The 18,775-nt window shown below is 40.6% G+C and overlaps 2 protein-coding genes across 5 annotated transcripts in view; one reads left to right on the top strand and one right to left on the bottom strand.

The window, feature by feature from the left end:
- Nucleotides 1-5,395: 5,395 nt before the first annotated feature.
- Nucleotides 5,396-9,163, top strand: LOC311038844 (transmembrane protein 14C-like). 4 transcript variants are annotated; one of them, XM_084048457.1, is made up of 5 exons: nucleotides 5,396-5,463; nucleotides 7,124-7,214; nucleotides 7,895-7,996; nucleotides 8,617-8,704; nucleotides 8,876-9,163. In XM_084048457.1, exons 2-5 carry the CDS (start codon nucleotides 7,139-7,141, stop codon nucleotides 8,934-8,936), a joined length of 327 nt encoding a protein of 108 aa, XP_083904583.1. In that variant the 5' UTR covers nucleotides 5,396-5,463; nucleotides 7,124-7,138; the 3' UTR covers nucleotides 8,937-9,163. The 4 variants fall into 4 exon arrangements, with proteins under 4 accessions (XP_083904583.1, XP_083904581.1, XP_083904582.1 ...); XM_084048455.1 differs by having other exon boundaries at nucleotides 5,398-5,470; XM_084048456.1 differs by having other exon boundaries at nucleotides 5,405-5,466.
- Nucleotides 9,164-10,037: 874 nt separating this feature from the next.
- The window catches only part of mak (male germ cell-associated kinase), a 32,054-nt gene continuing 23,316 nt past the window's right edge, over nucleotides 10,038-18,775 (bottom strand). Inside the window, exons 14-15 of the mRNA XM_084048442.1 lie at nucleotides 18,487-18,582; nucleotides 10,038-10,956 (exon numbers count right to left, since the gene is read on the bottom strand). Of these exons, the coding sequence (XP_083904568.1) occupies nucleotides 10,796-10,956; nucleotides 18,487-18,582 (257 nt within the window). The 3' untranslated portion in view covers nucleotides 10,038-10,795. The remainder of the gene's footprint in view (nucleotides 10,957-18,486; nucleotides 18,583-18,775) is intronic.

The following is an 18,775-nucleotide window of genomic DNA, read 5'->3' as shown; positions in this document are numbered from 1 at the left end:
TGCACACATTTTCACGATTTAAAAAAAAACTAGCAGATCAACAAGCTCGTGGCACTATGAGCTTGTATATATGCTGTTTTTGGATAGCCAAAGTATAAAACACCACTTTGTAGAACCAATACAATCTAAAATGATAACAAATACGTTAGTCATAAGCCAATTAACCTTTACCCCCCCCCCCCCCCCCCACTCTTTATTGTTTTATATATCTCAGTGAATCTTTTTTAGAATTTACACTGTATATGAAACTGTGTCAAGTTAAAAAACTTGAAGGTTAACTGCCAGCATCATTACTTTTACACAAAAGGCTATAGCCCTGCTGTATTGGGAGGGTCATTATTTATTTATCCTCTGTTTATTTCTAATACATACTTATGTAGACCCCTCGGGCCACGAGTGAATGAGCTGAGAGAGAGAGAGAGGGAGCGCACGCGCGCGCGCGCGCGCGCGTGCACACACACACACACACACACACACACACACACACACACACACACACACACACACACACACACACACACACACACACACACACACACACACACACACACACACACACACACACACACCTAGGTGATACTGGTCACATCTATTAGCCAAACACCCTTTTTTTCTTGAAAGTTTCTGACAGAGCACAAACAAATTGATTGTGCATAAATAGAGATGATTTCATTGGTGCTTTTTTTTGGGGGGGGGGGGGGGGGGGGGGGCAAGCAGACGGATGGAGATAGACGGTGGAGTGCATCAAACATTTCTAATAAATATAATACTGTTTATCCTGACACTTTTACTTTCTGTTGTTGTTTTTGTTCTAATTTTTTGCATCTCGGCAATTTTCCAAATGGGTTCTCATCATAGATCATATTTTTTTCCAATTGATTATTCAAAACAAAACATTTGATGTTTGACTTCAAAGGCAACCACGCAATCGATCTGGACTGCACATACATACACAATACCTGCAGCTATAGTATAGACCTGGGCTGGGCAGAAGGGGAAAGCATGGGAGCAATCAGAAATATTGTTTGAGGCATATGAACCAGGTTATGGAACCAAGTTACACACATTCAGAAGAGCTGTTATGGGAGAGCTCTTCTCTGTCTGGGAGTGTGTTAAGGCAGTGGCTCTCAACCTGTGGGTCTGGACCCCCAGGGGGGTCCCCACATGTTTTTTTGGGGGGGTCCTCAGATGACAGTGTGAAGTGACCTAAAAAAGAAAACAGGGAAAAAAAAGACAATTTATGCATCAAAAGTAATAAACAAACTATACTATAAAAACTGGTCAGACATTGGCCAAATTGTCAAATAACATAAGAAAGAGGCAAACATTGCTTGTAGATCTGCTATTTCCCCCAATATTTATCTGTGGAACAGAGTCAATCTAGAAATGGGGTCCCATTTGAATATCTAACCTGTTTGTCTATAGGGCTGGGTTTCAACCACTAATTCAACACACCAAGGGGCCTCTGGCACAATTTCAGCTAGAGCTTCATAAAACCACGCACTGTTTAAATAGATGATATAGATGTCAACAATGAGTCCATATACAGGTACACCTGTGAAGGACTAGATCAAATGAATGCACCCGTTTGTTATTATTATTATTAGATTATCAGCCTATATTATTATATTTTATCATTTTATCATTTATTATAAGCAGCAGTAGTAGGCTATTAATAGGCTATAAGTAGTCATAGCCACTTTGCTCCATCCAGGTATGAATGGCCTACAACCTATGATTTACATATATTACAAACAATTAGCCTTAATTGGACTTAATTGATATAGGTGCAACTCTATCGAAACGAGGGCCAACTAACTTGAACATCCTTACATGCATAGTCGCGTATAGCTTCGTGCGTAATTTGCATCGCAAAGCATTATTCTAAACTCTGCTGTACCTTGGGTTATTATTGTCTCAGAGTAAATATTGATTGATGGCGATGCAATCCTCCAGTTAGAAGAACAAGTTCGAAAATCGTCATGGAAACTACACGTTCACATCGATATTAAATAGCCCAAAGCTCAATCATTCTACGACCTCTAGGCCAGTGGTTCTCAAAGTGTGGTCCGGGGACCCCCAGGGGTCCAAGGGAGTTAATAGCATCAGAATAACCACTTTAAACATTGGCTATTTGAAAATAGCAGATCTAAAGTGACACTTTGTGAGCTCGTAGATCTACTATTTAATTGTTTTCATTGAACATTATTAGGCGCACACACACACACACGCACGCACGCACGCACGCACGCACGCACGCACGCACGCACGCACGCACGCACGCACGCACGCACGCACGCACACACACACACACACACACACACACACACACACACACACACACACACACACACACACACACACACACACACACACACACACACACACACACACCCAACGTACGTTTGGGGGTCCTTCACAATGAAAAAGTTAGATCACTGAAGAATCACTATAGGCTATAACTAAACATCTCGCCTGACTTCCAGCAGTCATGCGATTACCAGATTCCAAGAGGATCCCAGCACCCTGCCAGGGCTGAACAGACTAGTGAAATGCACAAAACGCGTGTCTGTTAAAGAGGTGATAAAAGATTAGAAGTCCTTTCAAGGTAATCTCCTAATCGAGAACAATAAATTGGCTTATAGCGCCTCCCTGCTGCCGTAGAGGAGAACGCACCCTTCAACCAAGGAGCTCCAGATAAATAGCCGGTATAGATCCCATGTAATTGAAACCAGTGGTGGAAGAAGTATACTCGCATTTTTTTTTTACTTAAGTAAAAGTATCAATACTGCATTGTAGAAATACTCTGTTTCAAGTACAAGTCCGGAATTCAAAATTGACTTCAGTAAAAGTACAAAAGTATTGGTATCAAAATGTACTTAAAGTACCAAGTAGAAAGTTGGCCTACTCATTGTGCATAATGTCCTGTTTCACAAGTTTTCAAATGTATATAAATATTTTGGAAATAGCAGATCTACAATTGTGAGCTTGTAGATCGGCTATTTTCAAATGGCCGAAATATATGGGTTGAAGTGTTTTGTAATAATGATCAAAATCTACAAAGTAACTAGTAACTAAAGTTTTCAAATAATTGTAGTGGAGCAATTAAGTACAATATTTGCCTCTGAGGTGTAGAGGACTAGAGGTAAAAGTACTGAAAATTGGAAATACACCAGTAAAGTAAAAGTTCCTCATGGATGTACTTAAGTACAATACTTGAGTGCATGTACTTAGTTACTTTCCACCACTGATTGAAACCAAATGAGAATGTGTGCGCTGGGTGCATTCCAATGAATAAATGTGCCAAAACGGTGCCAGTCACAGAAAACAGGTGGTCAGAGTTGACATAAGCCAATTGAGCTGTAATATGATATGAACGCTCTAAAGTCCATATATCCCTATATAATTGCACATGGTGAAATTGTTTACGACCACTTTACCAAATCCCTGATAGACGTTGTTGATAGGCCTTATGGATTAGTCTTCATAAAAGTACTCATTTTTTAATTTTACTTAAGTAAAAGTATCAATATATAATAACATGTAGAAATACTCTGTTACAAGTAAAAGGTCTGTGTTCAAAATGTCACTTGAGTGAAAGTACACAAATATTGGCATCATTCAAAAATATACTTAAAGTACCAAAAGTAAAAGTACCAAAATGTTTGAAAAAAGCAGATCTACAAGCTCACAACGAGTCGCGATGCGACAGGCTGTGAGCTTGTAGATCAGCTATTTTCAAATAGCCTAGGTATAAAATAGCCCTGAAACATGACTGTCATACCATATAAAATAGCTTTACATTTCATAATAATAGCCTATAATAATTTAACTAGTAACTTAAGTTTTGAAATAATTGTAGGGGAGTTAGCAAAGTATAATATTTGCCTTTGAGATGTGGAGTAGAAGTAAAAGTACAGTATTTTCAAATACTCCAGAAAAGTAAATGCAGATTTTTATTTTTATTTTTAAAGACCTCAAAAGTGTACTTTTGAGGTCAAGTACAGTACTTGAGTACATGTACTTAGTTACATTACACCACTGCTCAGTGCTCAATCAGATGAAAACTTTCATCACCCTCCCAAGCTTAATCCTCCATGTTTATGACAATCACTTTCTACCCATTGTTGAGAACACGATTTCCGAAGCAGATATTGTGTTGATTGTGTCGTGGACTTTTCCTCTTATATAAAGGATAAAGTGTTGGGACAGAAGAACTAACTTTTAAGTGCAATAAACGCGCAGACTTCCTTAAAGTGTAATGAGCTGAGCTCGGCTGAGATAAGCCTCTTATACCTGATCTCGTGGCGCCATCTTGTGGTTGTAAGGTTACAATTCAAAGATGTATTCACCAAGAGCAGTTTTATTTGCACATTCAAATATATACATTTATATTATATGATCTTTTACTATGTTTCTCACATATAAATATATTTACAGCCGTTGTTTCTCGCACTATTTTTCATTTGTTTTTATCTTTGATGCTGTGCGAAGCAGTTTGTAACTCTGCTTTAAAAAGTGCTAAACAAATAATGTTTATTAATATTATTATTAATAAACATTATTATATATTGTTGTTGTTGCTAATAATATAAGAATTAATATAATAATGATAATAATAACAAAAGCAACAACAGCAACACCCTATGGAATGGGGACCAAATTATTATTATTATTATCATCATTATTAGCCTACTATGGTTTGGACTGATCTGCAGTCTGTAGTGACATCCATGATGCTGGACATAACCATGGAGGGACTTATAGGCCTAACCATAGAGTTGACATCCAGTGGTGGAAAAAGTAGTACTCACATGTTTTACTTAAGTAAAAGTATCAATACTGCAAGAATTCTTGCAGTATTGATACTTTTACTTAACTAATACTACTATAGTAGAAATTACTTACTAACTTACAAGTAAAAGTCCAGAATTCAGAAATTGACTTCAGTAAAAGTACAAGTATTGGTATCACAATGTACTTAAAGTACCAAAAGTAGAAATTACTCATTATTCCGAATGTCCCATCTCACAAGTGTTCAAATATATAAAAATCTCAAAATAGTAGATCTACAAGCTCACATCACAACGCATTGTGAGCTTTTAGATCTGCTATTTTCAAATGGCCAAAATGTATGGTTATGTTTTGTAATAATAATCAAAATCTACAAAGTAGCTAGTAACTAAAGTTTTCAAATAATTGCAGTGGAGTAAAAAGTACAATATACGTATCTGAGATAGTGGAGGTAGTGTGGAGTAAGTGGAGTAAAAGTAAAAAGCACTGAAAATCGGAAATACTCCAGTAACATAATAACGCCTACATTTCCCGTCGGGCATTGCGTCTACAAGCAGAAGTTGCACAACATAGACACATATCTATGTTGCACAACGCTTGTGCATCGGTCATACATGCTCGGCGAGGAACAAGGAATAGAGTCAAAGGACAAACTGGACGAGCGGCAAGGTTGTGCGTAAGCTTTGTGCTCTTAATACCTTTAATGTGTCAAATTACAGGTATTTTTTAGCCAATCGGTGGCGTAGATTGACCGTGCTGATGTACATGTGCCATTTGAACACTTGTGTATAATGCTGAAACCATGGGAGGAGAGAGATGGCTGCTAGGCTATGGTGTTGAACTTGGTGCAGCTAGCTATATTGGCATTATGGAGCATTATCATTCAAGCTAGCCGCAAGCAACTCTTAGATCCTATGTTTAATATCTGTAAAATAGCTTCTATGCCAGGGGTCTTCAACAGGGGGTCCGGGACCCCTAGGGGGTCCTCAGAGTTACTACAGGGGGGCCGCCAAATCTTTGTGTGACATGATATTTTTTTTTTTACATTAACCACTTGAACCCTTTTGTAACAAAAAAAAAGCCATGGGTTTCCGAGGCTACTTGAACCCTAACATCCCTTTTTTGAGGAGAACTTGAGCCAAACATAGCAGATCTACAAGCTCACAACGCCTCGCGTTGTGAGCTTGTAGATCTGCTATTTTTGGCAAAGAGGTAGAGGGAAAAAGAGCAGACCAAGTAAACAAAAAAAAAAGATTAATCTGAAACACAATTTTATACAATATAGAGGGGGTCCCTGCTTCATCTCTCTCAGCTTGGGGGTCCTTGCATGGCCTGAGAAGGTTGAAGACCCCTGCTCTATGCACAGCAGCCATATTGTAAAGAAATTGGGCCACATCTTACTTCCTTCAGAGGTGATGCTGATTGAGGCTGTCTGTGTTCCATTCTGGTCAAACAGAGTCAGGGTGCTGATATTGTGCATGTTGGCCCACTGGAAACACTCTGTTACACCAGTGGGTCTCAAAGTGTGGACCAGGGACCCTCATGGTTCCTTGAGGGGGTTCCAGATGGTCCCTTAACGGATGTGTAACTCTGAGTGTACACACCCATTTGTACACTCAGAGTTATGGGGGTCCTTGAAAATTAAAACGTATGAGAACCACTGTGCTACACTAAATGGAACAGAGCCTTCTTTAGAATCATTGATAACACCTGTGAAGGAAATAAGGAAGGGGCCCAATTTGGCTGCTGCGCATAGAGCCTTTACAGAGCCTTTACCTTGACATCCAAACAGGAAATCACTCAATGGACATTGCGTTATTCAAAACGAGCGCTTCCAAACTCTGACACTCTGAAAAAATAATCATCTGCACGGAATTTATTGGCAAAGTAGCTCAAAACATGTCTACAGTGTTTTTTTTTATGAAACAAGAATACCAAGGATTGGTATTGCAACTCCAGATTCCAGATATTAAAAATAGGATCATCTATAAGAGTTGCTTGCGGCTACATTCAAGCAGCATGTGTGTTACTGTTATCTCGTACACCAGACACACACCCCTCATGAAACCACTCATAAGACTCCAAGATATGAGACATGATGCGTTTATGATCAAGAGGCGGTTGTTAGGAGAGGCCACTATGTTTCCTCTTCTCATTGCTCAGTTAGTGCTGTTCAACAGCTCTGCGACAGTGCAGCCAGATAACCTTAATACGAGTGTGTTTGCAAATGTAAGTCCTGAGTGATATACTTACCACGACGTGTTCTGAACAAGGATTTGCTTTGCTTTTACTCAACCGTTGCTCTGTATGTGTTTTGTTTTGTTTGCAGGTGTCATCATCAAACATGTCTGTTGATTGGGTAGGATATGGGTACGCAGCCCTGATCGCATCCGGGGGAGTGATCGGTTATGTCAAAGCAGGTGAGTTATCCATGGCAGTGCTTCTCAACCTGTGGGTAGTGATTTCGGGCATTGCGAGGCGGTGTGAACTTGTAGATCTGCTATTTTCACTATATTTATCTATGGAACCGAGTCACACTAAATGTCTCAACTCCTACAATTCCGAGTGCTTATCAGGGTGGGGGTCCCCTGTTCAAATATGATTATTTTGGGGGGTCGCAGCCTGAAAAGGCAACACATGTATGTGTGAGCTTGTAGGTCGGCTATTTTCAAATGGCCGATGTATAGGATTAAAACTTGGTAAACAGATTTTGATGCTGTATTGACAGATTTAGCTGGGGACCCCCTGGAACCCCCTCAAGGACCCCACTTTGAGAACCACTGATCTATGGATTTGATATGATTTGGGAAGGGTGGCCGGTACGCACATATAATGCACATACTGTATTATAACCGCTGTATTATATATACTGAAAGAAACGTACGTTCTCTCTCAGCGAGGTGACACATCTCTGTGAAATGGTGCAATTAGATCATACCAGTATATGTAGTCCAGTGGTTCTCAAAGTGAGGTCTGGGGACCTCCTGGGGTCCCCAGCAAAATGAGGAACAGTTTGAAAATGTTTGAGAACCAATGATCTAGTCACGCTGTATAACCACAGTAGTTGTCGTTGACCATGTGTTTTTGGGGTTTCTTTCAGGCAGTGTCCCCTCTATGGCTGCTGGCTTTGTCTTTGGTGGCCTGGCAGGCTTCGGGGCATACCAGATCTCCAATGACCCCAACAACATTTGGGTATCCCTAGGTTGGTGAATTAAGAACATAGGCTTCTTGTATATCTCTCACCTAGCCGATCGGTAAACTACGAATATGTGTTTCTAATCTCCTGCGTCCTCATTTATGCGCAATATATTGTGTAATCTTTTATGGCAAAGCACTCTATAGGATGTTTCTTTATATGACAGTTGCATTCCCTCTAGAAGAAGCTGTCATAGTATCAAATATTTATGCTTTATGTCAAAAGTACAAGTGTTAAAACGTAATGACATTATTGCAACATGGGCTAATACCATTATCTTGTTTAGTAGGGGTGTGCCGGTGCCACTAATTGCACGATACGATACACGATATTGGGCTCACGATATCGATACGATACGATATATGGCACATTTTTATTATGAAAATATATGGGTTGGGGGGAAGCAAATGCAAACAAATACTTCTGTTTGTGCATTTTAGATATAGAGATAGAGATATATATATATATATATATATATATATATATATATATATATATATATATAGCTCTCTCGCTCTCTCGTCACGAAAATGTATCTATCGCGGGACGATAATCGGCACACCCCTAATGTTTAATCTTGCTGTGCACTGGGTCCACATTGACTTGTCTCTCATGCATCTTTACAGCAACATCAGGAGCTCTGTCAGCAGTCATGGGAAAGAGGTTTTATGGATCCCGGAAGTTCATGCCAGCTGGACTGATGTGTGCAGCAAGGTAAACACTTACACATACAAGCACAGTGTGTTTTATTTCAGGCCTATATAGTTAGTTTGACACATTCCTGCTTTTTTATTTCCCTTTGTTATATTTCAAGATACGATATTGCACCAAAAAAACGTTTGCACCCAATGTCAGGCTGTGTGAATAATCTCATATTTCTTCCAGTCTTCTGATGCTGGGGAAGCTTGGTGTTGGAATGCTCCAGAAACCGCAGGAGTCCAAATGAAGTGTTGTACAAACCCAGGATGTAAAAAATATCACTCTTCACTATCACTCTTCTCATTTAAGTTTTCTCTGCTTGAGGGAATTCTCCTCAAATATTGACTGTTTATATTTTGTTTATATATTAAAAAGTACAATTGAGAATGAAATCTTCTTGTTTATATAATGAGTGGATGTCATAATGCCCATGAATTTTAGTGCAAAGAACACATTAAATGTTATGTAAAAATGTTTATAAAACGGTCAGGTTTTATTTGCCTCATTTACATACAAAGAAGTTTGCAACATTGACAGTTAATATTCCTTTTGAAAGCCTATCATACAGAAGGTCTCCAAGTCTTTCATATGGTGAAACTGGTCAGTTAACGCAGGAGGAATAAAGCAATATCATCTTTGCTTTATTAGTAGTAAAATAATGATATCTTAAACAATAAAAAGATTACCTGACAATAAAAACTAGAATAAAAAACAACTTAAACGGATCTAAGCTTACAATAAAGTGTGAAGAATATCTAGTCGGTGTAAAAGAATTGGCTCTCGCTGCATCCTCCATGCTGCACCAGAGGGTTGCCCGCAGGGAACTAGTGGGTTTCTTAATCACTCACTTTTTTCACTCTACACCAAATCTCTTTGCCACAAATGGTCCATCTACAAGCTCAATTACGCTCTATCCACAGCAGCCATATTGGAAAGAAATTGGGCCTCTTCCTTACTTCCTTCACAGGTGTTACCAATGATACTAATGAAGGCTCTGTTCCATTCTGGTCAAACAGAGTCAGGGTGCTGATGTTGTGCATGTTGGCTCACTGGAAACACTCTGCTACACCAGTGGGTCTCAAATAGTCTTTAAGGGGGTTCCAAACGACCTCTTGTGGGTCTGTAACTCTGAGAGTGTGCAATTGGGTCCATTTGGTTCCATTTGTACTTGAAATTAAAACGTTTGAGAACCACTGTGCTACACTAAATGGAACAGAGCCTAAGGAAGGGGCCCAATTTCTGTCAATTATGGCTGCTGTGCATAGAGCCTATTGTGAGCTTGTGGATCTGCTATTTTCACCAAATGTTAATCCCCAGAATAGGGACATGGGTTCATGTGGTTTAAACAGCCTGTATTCAGCATCAGGTGCACCACCCTCTTCTCTCCATGTGAAGAAAAAGGAACACATCTATACGCAGTATTTCCCCACATACATTAGGTTTGCTCACATCACAAAAAGATGCCAGCATGTGCAAAAAGTCATAAAATGTCACTTGCTTCCGGAACATGCACCAAGACGTGCCATGATACATTATGTCACCAAGATGATGGTGTGGTGGAGTTGTCATGGTAGCCATCAGCATTTCCCCAGTTTCTTCATATATGGTTCCAGCTTGTTTCGGTTTAATATAATTATGTCATAGCATACTTCATACCTAGACAAAGAAAAGGTATAGCATGCACCCCCTTGAGAATGTATTTGTCTAAAGAATTCTGATCATTTTTCCAGAGAGTCCGTTACGCTTGATACAAAAAAAGGCCTGCTGTTGCCTCATTTCTTTCAAATATTGTCATTATCAGTTGATTTTTCTGGCTTTAGGATGGCATCATCCACACATACAATACAATACTTGTGGAACAATGAGCTAGGTACAAGATAACCTTACTGATACTGACCCAGTAAGAGATTATCTCTGTCAATGATTGATGATGTAATTTGGTAGAGGGTATCAGGGTAGACATCTGATTAGGGAGGCAGATTCATTCTTCAAGTCATAGTAGGAGGACATCCGTGTCTAGATTGACATTGATTTTCCTCTACTGATGTACGCAATTAGACGGCACCTCTCGACAAGCCACTAGGACTTGAATCATGTCCTCTCTGGCTACCGATTGCCTCCGTATTTGGACGCCCAGTCCACCCGGCCATGGACCGGCTGTACGGTGGGAGCTCGCGTCAGAAGGTTCCCAGAGTTCTTCCCCAGGGCGGAGTAGTTGGGCCCCTTCATCTGAGTCCTGTCCGACCTCCTCCTCCACCCGTCATAGTCTGGAAAATGTCAATCAATCGATCAGTGGTTAAGTCGCTGTCTCTTTCAATCTATCCACAGCATTCAAACTTTGTTTTCCTCTGCATATAGGACCCCATCAATGCGGCGACGTCAAACCCCTCTGCGAGGAGAGTGTTTAAGTTATAAGCTAATGTCTGGAAACTATTTAACCTGTACAGTTAATCCATTAAAGGAGACATCCGGTCATTTTAAGTGTTATGTTTGATGTGTGTCAAATCACTTACCAACGTAGAAATGAAAATCGCGTGACTCCACAGATCCCCCTATCGACCCCCACCGTTGGCATTATAGGAGTATATAGGATAGCAGCAATTCGCCTATTTTAACAAATGTAAAGTCTGTTTTTTTCTGCATTTCAGGTGAGAAATGGGCCATGCAGTTGCTCAGTATTGATTAAATTTCACATTTACAACGTATAGTTTGGGAGCTTCCATGCAGATAGGGGAGTCCGTTCTCCCCTATCAATTATGCAATGACGCTAGTGACGATTCCCTCTGACAAATCAGTAGTGTTTTCGCGTCACCTTTTGGTATTGCCAAGTAGTTTTGGAAAACCCCAAAAAAGGAGTTGAGTTGAGCCGATATAATGCAAATGGCATAAGTTCCATGTTTTATATGCAAGGCAAGGTGGTTTCACAATAACAGAAAATTAAGGGTAATAATATAGCTGCAAGCAGCGATAATATGGGGCCAGGAGAGAGAAATGATAATTCCTTTAACAGGTCAGTTCATGAAAGTCCTTGCGGTCGTGTTTCCAATGAGTGCCTGTGAGCAATTAGGGGTTAAGAGTCTTGCTCAGGGACAAATTTCATTTCATCGACACATTTGCTGACCTGGCCTGGAATCGTACCTGGGGCAACCAGAGTCTCTGGCTCCCTAACCACTCAGCTATGGCCACCCCTCAGAGAGAGAGAGAGAGAGAGAGAGAGAGAGAGAGAGAGAGAGAGAGAGAGAGAGAGAGAGAGAGAGAGAGAGAGAGAGAGAGAGAGAGAGAGAGAGAGAGAGAGAGAGAGAGAGAGAGAGAGAGAGAGAGAGAGAGAGAGAGAGAGAGAGAGAGAGAGAGAGAGAGAGAGAGAGAGAGAGAGAGAGAGAGAGAGAGAGAGAGAGAGAGAGAGAGAGAGAGAGAGAGAGAGAGAGAGAGAGAGAGAGAGAGAGAGAGAGATAGATAGATAGATAGATAGATAGATAGATAGATAGATAGATAGATAGATAGATACGGAATAGATTGAAGAGACATAGAGAGAGACAAATGGAATAGATTGAAGAGACAGAGAGAGAGACATGGAAACGGAATAGATTGAAGAGAAAGACATGGAAATGGAATAGATTGAAGAGAGAGAGAGAGAGAGCGCCATGGAAACGGAATAGATTGAGTCATGTTTTTTGCATTTCAACTTAAATGAGTCTGCATCAAGTGAGGCTTGAACCGGCAACCTTACGGTCATGAAGCACTCTTAGGTAGCTGCAACACTACCTATAGTAGACAGGGTCAATTTTCAGAGAAGCATAACCCCGAAGGCATTTCGTGTTTATTTTTGGTATACAACATTTCTAGGGGTATTAAGGGGTGCTGAATCCAAATCTGCTGTATACCCAGCGCAAAAATGTCAATTAAGGCCTCAAAATTGAGAAATTCAACATGGCCGCCAGCGCCAGGACCTCTTTCCAAAAAAACAGGTGCTAAACCCACATTCTTTATTCTACTGACATGAAACTTTGCACAGAACATCTGCACTTATGGGGGAAGAAAGTAGGAATATAGCTGGGGTGCAACCATGAGAGTAACAGGGTGTTTTTGACTGTCTAACTGTAATCTTTGTATAGGCGAGGATACAAAAATGACATTTCTTCAGTGTTTGCAGGAATACTACAGCAATTTGGTAATAACTGTACAGTGTTGGACACCAACATTGGAATCCCCCAAGTCTTAGCTTTCTTCAGGTACCAATTTTATGCCAGTAGCCCTTATAAGTCTGGATATATAAGCATTTTAGTGTAAGCATGCTGTTTTATAGTAGGGTCCGAAAGTGAGGTTCTGTGACCATCCTTTGGCAAGTATGTTTTTACGATTGATTTGACCTCTATGGACCCTTTAGAAAAGATTTAGCCCCCAGGTCCCTCCCAAAAATCCCGGCATTTTTTGCTAGACAGCCAAATTCAAAATGGCGCCCGGCGCCATCTCTAAAAATTAACTTTTGATCTGGATGACCTAGAATCATGTATGAAGGCACTTTTCCATACAAGTCAACCATGAGGATTCCAAATCTGACACAATTTTAATTGTCAGACCTCGTTTTGACTCCGAAATTCAAGATGGCCGACATCCAGTACAGTAAAAACGTATACCCAGGGGGCAAAGAACCAGATGGGCTAGAAATAAAAACTTGGTGTCTATTTCATGGTTTCAGAGCATGAGAAACTCAATGGAATACTTATCTTTATGATTGGGTGTGTCTGGACCTTTCATTTGCATATTTCCAAGATGGACGCCACGCGAAAATGAGTTTTACTATGACTTTTACAGTGACAGCTTACTGTTATGGCAAAAAGTCTGCTTTTTAAGCAATATGAACACATTTGGTCAGTTTGCGCTTTAATTTATATGTTGTCAATATGGCTGCAGTCATAAATAATGTATGGTATTACATTTTCCATTTATTGATTTATAGATCTATAGTTGTGGGGATGATTGCAGAGAAAAATCGGAGAAAAAGCCCACAATGTACCTTATGTATCATAAACTAAATACAATATAAACAGACACATGCACACTCCAAGACTTGCCAAAAACTTCAACTTTAGGGCTTTACAAATTAACATAGTGGTATGCATTCAAGTAACATAACAAAAGATAGACTACTTAGTGACAAATAGAGTAAAAGCGGAGTTGAGGTTGCCTACAAAAGGTTCATTTTGACCTCTATGGTTCAGTCTTGCCTGCTTCTAAAGCCAATGATACTATGGTACAATGCTATTCACTGTCACTGTTGTCATGTTGCACTGATCCTGCTGCATCGTGTCTCCAGTCCCTGGCAACGGCATCCTAAGTAGAATGGAATTGCCTTCTTTGCACGGGAACAGTTTTTCTGGCAGCCTTTGATACAGCTGCATGATATTGCCTTGTTCATTGACACAGGCCAGGCTGGCTCGGTAGATGCAAGGGGGACTGCATTGCTAGCACTGAGAGAACATCCATACTCTGTGAAAGAAGGAATATCCGGCTTGGCGATATGTGCACATTTATCTATTATGGTTGCTAGAACAGCTCTTCTCAGGTGCAGGTCAAAGGAATTATCTGTCGGGGGCAGCAGCTTTAAGAGGGTTGATCTAGTATTGAGGAACTTGTACACTCTAAGCTTACTCAGGTCAAAATCCTCCTGGTGGTCCGCTTTGGATGTATATACAGCAATTGTGAGGTCTCGTGCCTGATTGATGGACGTCATCTGAGAGGGAATCATAAGAGTTTTCACCAAACTCCTCAAGTGCAGAGATCCAGACGCATGATGGCCTTGAACCATGCCTTCTTCCCAGTGAAGAAGGGATAGCTGGTGGTACAGTATCTCTGCCACTTAAACTATGGATAAAGGGCAGGGCACGACACTGTGCGAGACCCAGTGCTGATACCATTTGATGGATAGGAAGGTATGAATTTTGCTCTGTTCTCACCCACAGCTCTGGAAGGCTTTGGAGATGGGTTGCTGCATAGTAAAGGCACATGATGATGATGTCTGTGTCATTGGCATGGATGACAGCGCCGCCCATGGCTGCTGTGGTGTTGGGGAGTGTTGTTTCTGTCTGTTGTAAACTGTGCTCCGCTGTACCAAATGAAATTCCTAACATGTTCACATGTCATGGCAATAAAGTCTTCTGATTCTGATTCTGACAACTCTGTCAACTTTGTCATTCTGGACACTGTACAGGGTGTGGAGTATTATTCTTGTATCAGCCTCCTGTTGTGTGGATTCTAGTGCAGGGACATCTTCAATAGACCCCTCCTTGATCACCACACTCCTTGTCTCTTCTTTAAACCCCCCACCCAGGTAAAGATGTGTTGGACCAAGGGCCGACTTAAGTTTCTCATTTTCACACCATTCGTCACAGAGGAAACTCAATAGGTTTGCCTTGTTAGCTGACACAGCAAAAAACTCCTGAGGATCTGGAGCTGTGTAATGCATACTGACTTCATATTCTTTGGTAGGTTTTGGTCAAGCATATCTGTGTTCTTGCTCAGCTGTCTTAAGACTAGGTCCACAGTACCGGTCAAAACAGAAGTGAATGATCTCTGTGCCAGCAGGCACATCATTCAACAGCAGACCTTGGTATCGTTCAGCGATTGTTCCAAATGCTTCACCTTTCAGGAACGACCAATGGCGCATGGCATACATGGGGAAGTCACTGCACTCGTGGTTGCCTATAAAGTCAACAAGGTTGAGTTCTCCACCACTGGCTATGATTAGGGTCATGCGCAGGAGGGCAGTAATTTCATTGCTCTTGCCAGGTGCTGAGGTTTTCCCCTTAGATTGTTTAGATTTTGTGTTTTGAGTGTAGAAAGTGTTAAGCTTCATTATTCTTGTCTTCTTCTGTTCACTGGACAGTGACTCACACAGTGCCTTCAGACCCAGTTCTTTCACACTCATCAAGTCGTCCTTGACTGTGGATGTGGAATCAGCACACTGTCCTGTAGATATGTTGATCATGGATGATGTGCTCACTGTAAATGGGTTAGTCTCCACTGCTGCCTTGACTACCATCTCTGCATCCCGGATTACACGACTCTGACCAGACTCATGGTGTGGGTCTGCCATATTGACAACATATAAATTAAAGCTCAAACTGACCAAATGTGTTCATATTACTTAAAAAGCAGACTTTTTGCCATAACAGTCAGCTGTCACTGTAAAAGTCAAAGTAAAACTCATTTTTGCGTGGCGTCCATCTTGGAAATATGCAAATTAAAGGTCCAGACACACCCAATCATAAAGATAAGTATTCCATTGAGTTTCTCATGCTCTGAAACCATGAAATAGACACCAAGTTTTTATTTCTAGCCCATCTGGTTCATTGCCCCCTGGGTATAAGTTTTTACTGTACTGGATGTCGGCCATCTTGAATTTCGGAGTCAAAACGAGGTCTGACAATTAAAATTGTGTCAGATTTGGAATCCTCATGGTTGACTTGTATGGAAAAGTGCCTTCATACATGATTCTAGGTCATCCAGATCAAAAGTTAATTTTTAGAGATGGCGCCGGGCGCCATTTTGAATTTGGCTGTCTAGCAAAAAATGCCGGGATTTTTGGGAGGGACCTGGGGGCTAAATATTTTCTAAAGGGTCCATAGAGGTCAAATCAATCGTAAAAACATACTTGCCAAAGGATGGTCACAGAACCTCACTTTCGGACCCTACTATAAAACAGCATGCTTACACTAAAATGCTTATATATCCAGACTTATAAGGGCTACTGGCATAAACTTGGTACCTGAAGAAAGCTAAGACTTGGGGGATTCCAATGTTGGTGTCCAACACTGTACAGTTATTACCAAATTGCTGTAGTATTCCTGCAAACGCTGAAGAAATGTCATTTTTGTATCCTCGCCTATACAAAGATTACAGTTAGACAGTCAAAAACACCCTGTTACTCTCATGGTTGCACCCCAGCTATATTCCTACTTTCTTCCCCCATAAGTGCAGATGTTCTGTGCAAAGTTTCATGTCAGTAGAATAAAGAATGTGGGTTTAGCACCTGTTTTTTTGGAAAGAGGTCTTGGCGCTGGCGGCCATGTTGAATTTCTCAATTTTGAGGCCTTAATTGACATTTTTGCGCTGGGTATACAGCAGATTTGGATTCAGCACCCCTTAATACCCCTAGAAATGTTGTATACCAAAAATAAACACGAAATGCCTTCAGCATTTTATACAAGCACATTTTCTGAAATTCTGCCTAGTCTATAGTGCTATATCTTTGTCCAGGCTGATATTGTCTGTTGAGGATCACAAACTCTTGCCTTCTGTCATGACCCAAGCCCCTGTTTCACTAACACTAAGATCACTCGTTCACAAACCATTTACCAATGAAGAAATTGTACATCTCCTCAGAACCAAAATTAGTGAAAGTAGCCGATCTACAAGCTCACAAACCATTAAAAGTTGTCAGATTGTACATTGGCTATTTTCACAATGAAGTATGTTATACATTGAAAAAACATACTCTCATTGCTATCTGAAAAGTTGTGAGATTGTAGATCAGCTGTATGTAAAAAACACTCAATTAAGTATTTCATGTTATCTTTAACAATTGCAGATGTATTCATTGATAGTCATATTGTGTGAAATGCAACTCAGATGAAGTCTGCACCAAGTGAGGCTTGAACTGGTGACCTTCAGGTTGTGGGGCACACATTTAAGCGAGAAGCCACCAACAGACAAGAACCTGTGAAAGGAGATCACAATGATGATACAGTTTCACGCAAATAGCTGAAAAATCCTGGGTTTAAGTGTTTTTCAAACTGCTCAAGATTGCGGACAATCTAAGGGCGGTGCTTACTGGTCAACGTGATAGATGTGTTCCTCATTAGTCAAGGCACATGTGTAAGCAGGTCTAATGGCTGTCGGCCAAACGAGGCATGACTTTTGCCTGTTTAAAGTTTCAATTTTCAAAAAATTGCTATAGCGCCCCGTTTGACCAATTGGAGTAAGATTGGTTTCAGTGATATTTGGAATGGCCCTTTACATTTCTGCAAAGTTTCAAAGAATGGTAAGTCTGCATGTATGTGTTAGGGGCAGATGAATAATTGTCATAAAACTGCAATATTCATTGGCTCATTAAAGCTTCATTTTTTCACTTATGGAAGATATTTTGCAAACGTTTTTTGGTATAGGTCCAAAGTTCATGTGTAAAAAGTTTCGTGCAGATTACTCAAAAATCCCAGGAGGAGATAGGTTTTAACTGTTTTTCATATTATTCAAAATGGTGGGAGATCTAAAGGTCAGAGGTCAAAAGTCAGAGTGTGAAAGTTGTTCAGCATGAGGAGACGCATGTGTGCATCGAAGTTTCATGGCTGTAGGTCAAACACGGCATGAGTTGTACCTGTTCAAAGTTGGCATTTTTCAATTGAGTGCTATAGCGCCACCTTTTGACGAAAGATTGTGAGAATTATTTCTTGATCGTTTTTCATGACCATCTATCATATGGCCGAGTTTCATAAAAAGCGACTGCACGGTTCAGCCAGAACTGCCAAAAGTGGCAGAAGAAGAAACGGAATAATGCGAATAACAATATGGGTCCATGCTGGAAGCCTGGCCCCATAACAAGAGTAATAATTGAGACAGAACATGGAGAAGGAAATGACAAGTGAAGAAAAGAAGAGTTACACTGTGTTGCACAACCCCTTTGATATGTACACATTTTCATTTGAGAATGTGCCATTTTTATGGAGCGATGGTTCAAAAGGGTCGTGCAAAGAGCGGTAAAACACATAAAAGATACTCCTACTCAGAGACATGCACATTACCTTCAGTACTTTCACTCAGAGATGAGTTGGATGTAGACTTTGGCTTGGCAGATTTCTGTTTGTCTTTTTTAGTGTCAGGAGAAGAAGATAGATTGACTGAAAGGGTGAAGACAGAGGAGGAATGCAGTGGCAGTGAGCAAAGGTCAGGATGGAAACAGAGCAAGATGCAAACAGACATAAACGGACAAAGAGATGAACTGTGCAGCGCAGTGAGCTGACAGAGCAGCAGCATTTGCTGCTTTCTCGTTAAAGGACGACTTCACCCATTTTCAACCTATCTTCATATAGT

Source organism: Gymnoscopelus microlampas, assembly GCF_963454915.1.
Source record: "Gymnoscopelus microlampas genome assembly, chromosome: 22".
Classification (NCBI taxonomy): Eukaryota; Metazoa; Chordata; class Actinopteri; order Myctophiformes; family Myctophidae; genus Gymnoscopelus; species Gymnoscopelus microlampas.
The sequence above is the reverse complement of the archived record's forward strand: the minus strand, read 5'-3'. Positions and strand labels throughout refer to the sequence as shown.